The following is a 9,329-nucleotide window of genomic DNA, read 5'->3' as shown; positions in this document are numbered from 1 at the left end:
CTCACCCTGCCTTGGCCTGGCACTGCCAGCTGCCCGCAGGAATCAGGAACCTTTAGCCGGTGACCCAGCGCCCCTTAGCCTTCACTGGGCAGACCAGGCCTGGGCACAGAGCACCCCCCACTGCCAAGCAGGGTCCAGCCCCCCAATGTTCCTGCCGCTCTTCTGGGTCCCTTTCTAAGCTGCCAGGCCCTTTGTGAGACAGGGGGTCATGGGGGCAGCCAAAAGACTGCAGGTCATGGTGGTAGACAGAGGGGGCTGCCAGTAGCAGGGGGTCATGAGGGGCAGTGGTGGAGCAGCCTGTGGGGCAGGGGAGTCGTGGGGTAGATGAGAGAGCCCTGCAGCAGGAGGTTGTGGGGAGGCAGCCTGCAGAGCAGGGGGCAGCTGAAGGCAGGGGGTCATGGGGGTAGATGGGGGGGGCAGCCTGCAGCAGGGGGTTGTGGGTGGCAGCCTGGGGGGCAGGGGGTCGCAGGGGGCAGCCCGTGGGGCAGGGGATCACAGGAGCAGCTGAAGGGCAGGGGACAGTGGGGACAGCCCAGAGGTCGCGGGGGCCCTACACACACACACCAGCCAGAGGGACACTCTCCTTTATCCACAGTGCAGCCCCCCCTCCCCCCCGCACCCCCAATAAATTAAGGTCCGTGTCCCGAGGGCAGGTTAAAAAGGCGAGTCCCGGCAGCGCCCGGCCAGCGGGAGGACGGGGCCGGTGGGCAGGGGGTGCGGCCCAGCGCCCCTCACTCCTCAGGCTCCAGCAGGAAGGGCGAGGTGACCCCATGGGCCTGGGCAATGGCCGCCAGCTCCTTGAGGAACTCGCTGAAGATCACGGCGCTGTACACGGCGTTCCTCACCCGCAGCGCCTCGCTCTGCTTCTCTGCGCCCACCGGGGCCTCCCGCACCTGCTGCAGGGCCAGCTGGGCCGCCTGCCGCGCCCGCGTCGGGCTGTTGGCATGCCGCAGGATCAGCTCCCCGATGGACGGCTTCCGGCTCTTCACTGCGGGCAGAGAGTGGAGTCAGCCGGGCCCGGCTCCCGGGGGGCAGAGAGCACAGGGAAATGCTGTGTGTGCCTCAGTGTCCCCCATGCGCTGCCTGGCTACTGGGGGAGGTGGTTATTCTTCGTAGGGACCCGGGTGTGACTGACACCAGGCGGGCCAGGGCCCCGCGCCCATGATAAGCCCAGAAGACATGAGGGGCCCTGGGTATGACTAGTGTAGGCAGCTGGACACACACTCCTGGACAGGGATTACAGAGGGGCCGGGGGGCTCTGGGCTCTGATCCGACCCGGCTGGCCCAGGCTCTAACTCTCTGCGCTGGATCCAGACCCCCAGGCACCCCCCTGCTGTTACCCGCTGGCTGAGTCACTGCAGAGTCAGGCAGGGGGGTGCCTGGCTCCCTTGGGGTACAAGTCTCCCACGGGGGCCCCACCCAGGGGGACTTGCCGAGGGAGCTCCCAGCGTGAGGCGGGGGCTGGGGGCTCCGAGGGTCAGTCCCAGGAGGGGGGGAGCCGAGGGGCTGACCACGGCGAGTGTGACCCGGAGGGGGCTGATGCCTGCAGGGGGCCTGCCAGGGACTGTCCCGAAAGCAGGCGAGGGATCTGGGGGCACAGCGGCCGGAGGCAGGGCCCGCTTGGCAGCCCTCTGTGATGAAGTGGGAATGTTCTTAATGTTCTCTCTGAATACTGTGGGGGTGCCTCAGTTTCCCCTAGGCAGTTCTTAAGTCTCTAGGTGGTGGGATCAGGGTGTGTGATTGTTGCAGAGCCCGAGAGGGCAGGTGTGATGCCATCTGCACAGAGAATGGGCGACACCCTGTTTCCTGGCCACTGGTGGCCTGGGCCCCTCCTCTGCAAAGGTTGGAGGTTGGAGAGGTTGGAGAACAGAGAGATCAGGTGGCCTCCGGGCCCGGGAGAGAGAGAAAGGCCACAGGAGGGGCTGGAGAGTTTCAGTTTGGAGCTGGCCGGGGAAATAGAGGGAGGCCCAGATGGGGCTCTGGGCTCCCTACCCCCAAGACAAACCTGACTGAGGAGTCCTGGTCTCTGTACCTACAAACTCCAGTTTGGACCATGTTCCTGTCATCTAATAAACCATCTGTTTTACTGGCTGGCTAAGAATCAGGTCTGACTGCGGAGTTGGGGGGCAGGGCCCTCTGGCCCCCCCCCAGGACCCCGCCTGGACGGACTTGCGGTGGGAAGCGCACGGTGTGGACGGGGATGCTGAATCTCCGAGGTCAGCCCCAGGATGGTGGAAGTTGTGTGAGCTTCTTGCACTGGGGAGAGGAGGCTCCCCGAGCCCTGCCTGGCTCCGCAGGGAGCTGTTCCAGAGCGTCGCCGGGGACTCCGGGACACCCTGCTACATGCAGGCTGAGCGCGGTGCCAGGCAGGCCCGAAGCAGGCGGCAGCCCCCTGCCAGGGCCCCTCCCCCTGTGCCCCTGGCCCTACCCAGCGTCTCCGAGCGGCGCAGGGCAGGCGCGGCATTCGGGGGTGTCGGCCCAGTCCAGCTGGCCGCGGGCGAGCAGGTACTTGCGGGCTTGAAGAGCAGGGTGGGGAAGTCCTCCTGCCTGGCGGCGAAGCTCTCGATCTTGTTCTTCACCGAGCCCAGGACCTGCAAGGCAGGTGGGTCAGTGCCCACCGAGGGCAGGGGGCCCGGCCAGGCTGCAGGGGAGCTGCCGAGATGCCAAGGGGCAGCGTAGGGGGGACCCCAGAGCATGCAGGCCTGGGGCCAGGGCTCCCTGCTGGCTCAGCCTGAACCCTGTGACCCCCCCAGCAATCTGGGCACCCCCGCCCGTGGGTCACTGCTGTGCCACCGAGCTGAGAGGCCCAGAGGGAACAGGAGCTGCCAGCCAGGCCCAGCGGGAGCGGGCAGGGGCCATGCCCGGGCTGCCGTCACCCCCCGGCTGGCACACACAGACGCCCCGGGCCGTACCTGCAGCAGGGACTTGACGCTGGGCTGGAAAACCAGGTTGGTGTTGAGCAGGAAGGAGCGGAGCAGGGGCTGCGGGTAGCAGGCCAGTCGCGCCACCAGCCCAGTCACCAGCACGTTCACATACAGCGAGTTCTGCACCATGTTCTCCAGCTTGGCCAGCAGCACGGCCACGAAGGGACCTGCGCGGGGAGCGGCGTCACCCGGGCCCCCTGCCCTGCCCTGCCCTGCCCGCCGGCCGCCCCCCTGCCCTGCCCTGCCCGCCGGCCGCCCCCCTGCCCTGCCCTGCCCGCCGCCCCCCTGCCCTGCCCTGCCCGCCGGCCGCCTGCCGGCCGCCCCCTACCCTGCCCTGCCCTGCCCGCCGGCCGCCCCCCCTGCCCTGCCCTGCCCGCCGGCCGCCCCCCCTGCCCTGCCCTGCCCTGCCCGCCGGCCGCCCCCCTGCCCTGCCCTGCCCGCCGGGCGCCCGCCGGCCACCCCCCTGCCCTGCCCTGCCCGCCGGGCGCCCGCCGGCCGCCCCCCTGCCCTGCCCTGCCCGCCAGCCGCCCCCCTGCCCTGCCCTGCCCGCCGGCCGCCTGCCGGCCGCCCCCTGCCTGCCCTGCCCTGCCCGCCGGCCGCCCTGCCCTGCCCTGCCTGCCCGCCGCCGCCCCCCTGCCTTGCCCTGCCCGCCGCCGCCCCCCCTGCCCTGCCCTGCCCTGCCCGCCGGCCGCCCCCCTGCCCTGCCCTGCCCGCCGGCCGCCTGCCGGCCGCCCCCTGCCCTGCCCTGCCCTGCCCGCCGGCCGCCCCCCTGCCCGCCGGCCGCCCCCCTGCCCTGCCCTGCCCTGCCCGCCGGCCGCCCCCCTGCCCTGCCCTGCCCTGCCCTGCCCGCCGGCCGCCCCCCCTGCCCTGCCCTGCCCTGCCCGCCGGCCGCCCCCCTGCCCTGCCCTGCCCTGCCCGCCGGCCGCCTGCCCTGCCCGCCGGCCGCCTGCCCTGCCCTGCCCTGCCCGCCGGCCGCCCCCCTGCCCTGCCCTGCCCGCCGGCCGCCCCCTGCCCTGTCCTGCCCGCCGGGCGCCCGCCGGCCGCCCCCCTGCCCTGCCCTGCCCGCCGGCCGCCTGCCCTGCCCTGCCCGCCGGCCGCCTGCCCTGCCCTGCCCGCCGGCCGCGCCCCCTGCCTGCCTGCCCGCCGGCGCCCCCCTGCCCTGCCCTGCCGCCGGCCGCCCCCCCCCTGCCCTGCCCCTGCCCGCCGGCCGCCTGCCGGCCGCCCCCTACCCTGCCCTGCCCTGCCCGCCGCCTGCCGGCCGCCCCCCTGCCCTGCCCTGCCCGCCGGCCGCCCCCCTGCCCTGCCCTGCCCTGGCCGCCGGGCGCCCGCTGCCCTGCCCTGCCCTGCCCGCCGGGCCGCCCCCCTGCCCTGCCCTGCCCGCCGGGCGCCGGCCGGCCGCACCCCTGCCCTGCCCGCGGCCGCCCCGCTGCCCTGCCCTGCCCCGCCGGCCGCCCCCCTGCCCTGCCCTGCCCCGCCCCGCCCACCGGCCACCTGCCCTGCCCTGCCCCGCCCGCCGGCCGCCCCCCTGCCCTGCCCCGCCCGCCGGGCGCCTGCCGGCCGCCCCCCTGCCCTGCCCTGCCCTGCCCGCCCGCCGGCCGCCCCCCTGCCCTGCCCTGCCCTGCCTGCCCGCCCGCCGGCCGCCCCCCTGCCCTGCCCGCCCGCCGGCCGCCCGCCGGCCCCGCCCCCCTGCCTGCCCTGCCCGCCGGGCGCCGGCCGGCCGCCCCCCTGCCCTGCCCGCCGGCCGCCCCGCTGCCCTGCCCTGCCCCGCCGGCCGCCCCCCTGCCCTGCCCTGCCCCGCCCCGCCCGCCGGCCACCTGCCCTGCCCCGCCCGCCGGGCGCCCCCCTGCCCTGCCCCGCCCGCCGGGCGCCCCCCTGCCCTGCCCCGCCCGCCGGGCGCCTGCCGGCCGCCCCCCTGCCCTGCCCTGCCCTGCCCGCCCGCCGGCCGCCCCCCTGCCCTGCCCTGCCCGCCCGCCGGCCGCCCGCCGGCCGCCCCCCTGCCCTGCCCTGCCCGCCGGGCGCCCGCCGGCCGCCCCCCTGCCCTGCCCTGCCCGCCGGCCGCCCGCCGGCCGCCCCCCTGCCCTGCCCTGCCCGCCGGGCGCCCGCCTGCCGCCCCCCTGCCCTGCCCTGCCCGCCGGGCGCCCGCCGGCCGCCCCCCTGCCCTGCCCTGCCCGCCGGGCGCCCGCCGGCCGCCCCCCTGCCCTGCCCTGCCCGCCGGGCGCCCGCCGGCCGCCCCCCTGCCCTGCCCTGCCCGCCGGCGCCTGCTGGCCGCCCCCCTGCCCTGCCCGCCAGGCGCCGGCCGTCCCCCTGCCCCACTCTGCCCTTCCCAGTGGGGCACCAGCCCCACCCCACACCGGCCCCCACTCTGCCCACTGGAGGCTTCAGCCCTGTCCCGCCCTCCAGCCCCCCACTCACTCTTCCTCTTCTCAGTAGAGAGGAGGGAGCTTCATGAAGCCAGTGCCCCGCTCCCCCCCCAGCCAGTCCCGCCCTGGCCCGGATGCGAGGGGGCAGGTCCATCGAAGGCCATTAGCTAGGTGTCCCTGGCTCGGGTGGCTGGCGTTGGGACCCGGGATATGCCCTGGTGTGGGCGCCCCGGGAAGGCCGGGTGCCGGCTGGCTGGGCCAGGGGCTCCCCCGCCCACACTCACCTGTGAAGGGCTGGCTGGGCGGCTGTCCTAGGGCACACAGGGGGCTGCTGACGAGTTGGGCCCGGGGGCCCGGGGCCCCCCCCGGAGGCGGCCAGAGCCAGGCGCTCGGGGGGCGAGGCGAACCGCTCGTAGGCCTCCTCCTCCTCCTGGGAGAGGGGCTCGGCGGACGAGGCGGGGGGCTGCTCAGCTCCGCTCTGCAGCTCAGCCTCCAGCTCCCGCAGCTCCCGCGAGAAGCTCTCGATGCTCAGGCTGGCGCCGTTGGGCTCGCTGGGGCCCGGGCCAGCAGCTCGTCGATCAGGGAGTCCACGGACGGCTGCTCCCAGGCCGGGGCCGGGGCCGGGGCGGTGGGGGAGCCGTTCTCCGCCTCGGCCTTGAGCCCTCTCCGCTCCGCTCCGAGCTGGCAGAGGGGGGACCCCGGCGCACCTTCTTCACCGCCACGGCCCCGGCTGGCCTGCCGGCCCGGCTCGACTCCACCCCAGGGGCCCCGTTGAGGAGCGGGGTTGAGTCCTCGACGTCGGGCGTGGAGGGGCCAGTGCTGGGCTCACTGCTGCTGGGGGCCCCGGCCAGCCCCACCCTCTCCTCTGCCAGGCCCCTCTTCTTCGTGCGCGGGGTGGCGGGGCCCGGGGGCCGGCGGGCTGGGAGGGGGCCAGGCTGGCGGCGCTCGGCCGCTCCCCGTCATAGGGGGCCGACCAGACACGGCAGGCCCGCACGCACTGCTCCACGCCGAGCTGCGCATCCCGCAGGTACTCCAGGTAGTTCCCGTCCAGCTCCGCCACCTCCTCCCACCTGGCCGGGGTGGTGGCAGGGGCTCCCGCCGGGCGTGGCCAGGCCGGGCGAGCGGGGCGCCGGGCTCCCCGCCTCCGAGCTGCAGCTCTGCTGGCGCATGAAGAAGGCGAGACGGGAGGGCGTGGAAGGCTTGGGCACGGTGACCACGGAGGAGGTGTCCACGGTGGGGCTCCCGTGGGCTGCGAGAGGAGAGCCGAGAGGGAGCGTTACCGCGGGCCTGGCCCCGACCCGGAGCACCCCAGCCCCAGGTTGGGGGAATGGACACCTACCCGCTGGGCGCCCTAAGCAGCCCCCCTGTCTCCCGGGTGGGGGCACGGCCCCAGGTGAGGCCAGACAGCACCTCCCGCCCACCTGACTCCCGCGTGCCAGCCGCCAACAGGCACCCCCAGAGACTGCGCCGGGGCCCCCGAGTTGCTGGGGTGACGGTGCCCCCCTTCCCCGCAGGAAGCCTGACTGGCCCAGTGCCGGGCGGCTCTGGTAGGGCCAGGGGCGGCCCACCTTTGGCCCAGGTGGCGTGCTCCTCCTCCCGGTCAGGCACGGGCAGGCTCTCGGCCCGGCAGCACCGCGGGATTAGCGACAGGAACTTGTCGGCCGACTTGCCGTAGATGTCCAGGTCCTTCACCGCCCGCTTCTGGCTCAGCATGACGTGGCTGCAGGGGATCAGGTACCTGGGGGCACGGGGAGCAGCCCTGTCACACCAGGCCCCGCCCGCCCCCCTCCGCCAGGGACCCAGCTCCCCACCAGGGCTGGGCAGAGGCCTCAAGACTGCCTCCAGCTTCCCCAGGCTCACCTGGCTCCGCTCCCAGCCTATCGGGGGGCAGCGCGCCCGCTGTTCCCAGGCACTCCAGGGCCAGGCTGCCTGGGCAGCCAGAGCAGAGCCATGCCAGGAGTGGGCTCTAGGGGGTGCTGTGCTCCAAGCTTCCCCTCCAGGTGCCCGCGGGTGAAGCGCCTCCAGCCCTGTCCACCAGCCCCGAAGGGCTCGGGGCGCCAACAGGAGCTTGGGGGCTCTCCAGGGCCCCCAGCCTCGGCCAGCTCCGGGCCCCCTCAGACTGCCCTGGCCCCCCACGCCGCTGGCTGTGCCCGCTGCATAGCCCCGGGACATGCCGCCCACCAGCCCTGGGGCAGCCCCAGCTCCAGGCTGAGCTGCATGTGGCCAGGGCTCCCCCAAAGGCCCCCGTCCTGCCAGCCCCAGCCACATGCCAGCCCCAGGGTGCTCCAGGCCCACTGTGCACCCTGAAATGACCCCTATGGCCCCTGGCCCCCAGGGTTCTGGGGAAGGCTGCCCCGGCCTCAGGTAGGAGCCGGAGCCACGCCGGGACCAAGCAGCCAGACTGTCAGCCGGGCTGGCGAGCGAGGGGGCCCGGGTCCCTGTGCGCTTTGGGAGGAAGCAGCCCTGCCACAGCACTGGGGCTCCCCATGGGGCCAAGCCACAGACGCAGCAGCCTGCCGGAGTGGGGACTAGGCCTGGCTGGTCCGAGCCTGGCCAGGACCTGCTCCGGCAGCCCTAGGGGCCCAGCCGGGAGCCAGGGCCCAGCGCTCTGCCTGGGGTGCCATGGCGCTGCTGGAGAGCCACCGCACGCTCTAGCCCCTCCTTCAGCAGCGCCCGGCAGAGATGGGGAAACTGAGGCACAGAGGGGGGCAGGGCTTTGCTTAGGGTCACGGGAAGCCTGGGCTGGAAGCCAGGACGCAACACGCCGGGTCACCTGAGCACCAGCTGCAGCATCACGTCCTCGCAGTTCAGGTTGAGCAGAGTGCGGAAGAGGCTCAGAGACACCATGCAGAGCTGGGGGAGAGGCAGGTGTTAGCCGGGCAGTAGGCGGGCCGGGCTGGCTCCTGCCCCTCGGCACATCCCCTGGGGGAGCTGAGCCTTGGGGGACAGGCCCATGGAACCCCGAACAGGGAGCTGCAGGGGGAAGGCCCGTCCCCGGGAGCGCTGGGGGGGGGGGGGGGAGAGCGGGGGCCCGTCCCCGGGAGCGCTGGGGGGGGGGGGGGGGGAGAGCGGGGGCCCGTCCCCGGGAGCGCTGGGGGGGGGGGAGAGCGGGGGCCCGTCCCCGGGAGCGCTGAGGGGGGGGGGAGAGCGGGGGCCCGTCCCCGGGAGCGCTGGGGGGGGGGGAGCGGGGGCCCGTCCCCGGGAGCGCTGGGGGGGGGGAGAGCGGGGGCCCGTCCCGGGAGCGCTGAGGGGGGGGGAGAGCGGGGGCCCGTCCCCGGAGCGCTGGGGGGGGGGGGAGAGCGGGGGCCCGTCCCCGGGAGCGCTGGGGGGGGGGGAGAGCGGGGGCCGTCCCGGGAGCGCTGAGGGGGGGGGGAGCGGGGGCCGTCCCCGGGAGCGCTGAGGGGGGGGGAGCGGGGGCCCGTCCCCGGGAGCGCTGAGGGGGGGGGAGCGGGGGCCCGTCCCCGGGAGCGCTGGAGGGGGGGGGGAGCGGGGCCCGTCCCCGGGAGCGCTGAGGGGGGGGTGGAGCGGGGGCCCGTCCCCGGGAGCGCTGAGGGGGGGGGGAGCGGGGGCCCGTCCGGGAGCGCTGGGGGGGGAGCGGGGGCCCGTCCCCGGGAGCGCTGAGGGGGGGGGGAGAGCGGGGGGCCCGTCCCCGGGAGCGCTGAGGGGGGGGAGAGCGGGGGCCCGTCCCCGGGAGCGCTGAGGGGGGGGGAGAGCGGGGGCCCGTCCCCGGGAGCGCTGGGGGGGGGGGGGAGAGCGGGGGCCCGTCCCCGGGAGCGCTGAGGGGGGGGGAGAGCGGGGGCCCGTCCCGGGGAGCGCTGGGGGGGGGGGGAGCGGGGGCCCGTCCCCGGGAGCGCTGGGGGGGGGGGAGCGGGGGCCGTCCCCGGGAGCGCTGGGGGGGGGGGGAGCGGGGGCCCCGTCCCCGGGAGCGCTGAGGGGGGGGGAGAGCGGGGGCCCGTCCCCGGGAGCGCTGAGGGGGGGGGAGCCGGGAGCGGGGGCCCGTCCCCGGGAGCGCTGAGGGGGGGGGAGAGACTCTGAGATAGCGCGT

General features: G+C 76.3%; 1 protein-coding gene across 1 annotated transcript; it reads right to left on the bottom strand.

Moving 5' to 3' along the window:
* Positions 1-568: 568 nt before the first annotated feature.
* On the bottom strand, positions 569-8,143 carry FHIP1B (FHF complex subunit HOOK interacting protein 1B; the record flags this gene model as incomplete). The annotated part of the gene is given in 12 exon segments (XM_078851862.1): positions 569-988; positions 2,429-2,462; positions 2,464-2,522; positions 2,525-2,591; positions 2,913-3,091; positions 5,569-5,623; positions 5,625-5,990; positions 5,992-6,222; positions 6,225-6,387; positions 6,389-6,533; positions 6,853-7,022; positions 8,058-8,143. Coding segments are annotated over 12 exon segments (1,812 nt in total), but the record flags the coding sequence as incomplete, so codon positions are not given.
* Positions 8,144-9,329: the final 1,186 nt, after the last annotated feature.

The sequence above is a fragment of the Lepidochelys kempii genome, chromosome 1, assembly GCF_965140285.1.
Source record: "Lepidochelys kempii isolate rLepKem1 chromosome 1, rLepKem1.hap1, whole genome shotgun sequence".
Lineage (NCBI taxonomy): Eukaryota > Metazoa > Chordata > Testudines > Cheloniidae > Lepidochelys > Lepidochelys kempii.
This window is presented reverse-complemented; position numbering and strand designations above follow the sequence as displayed.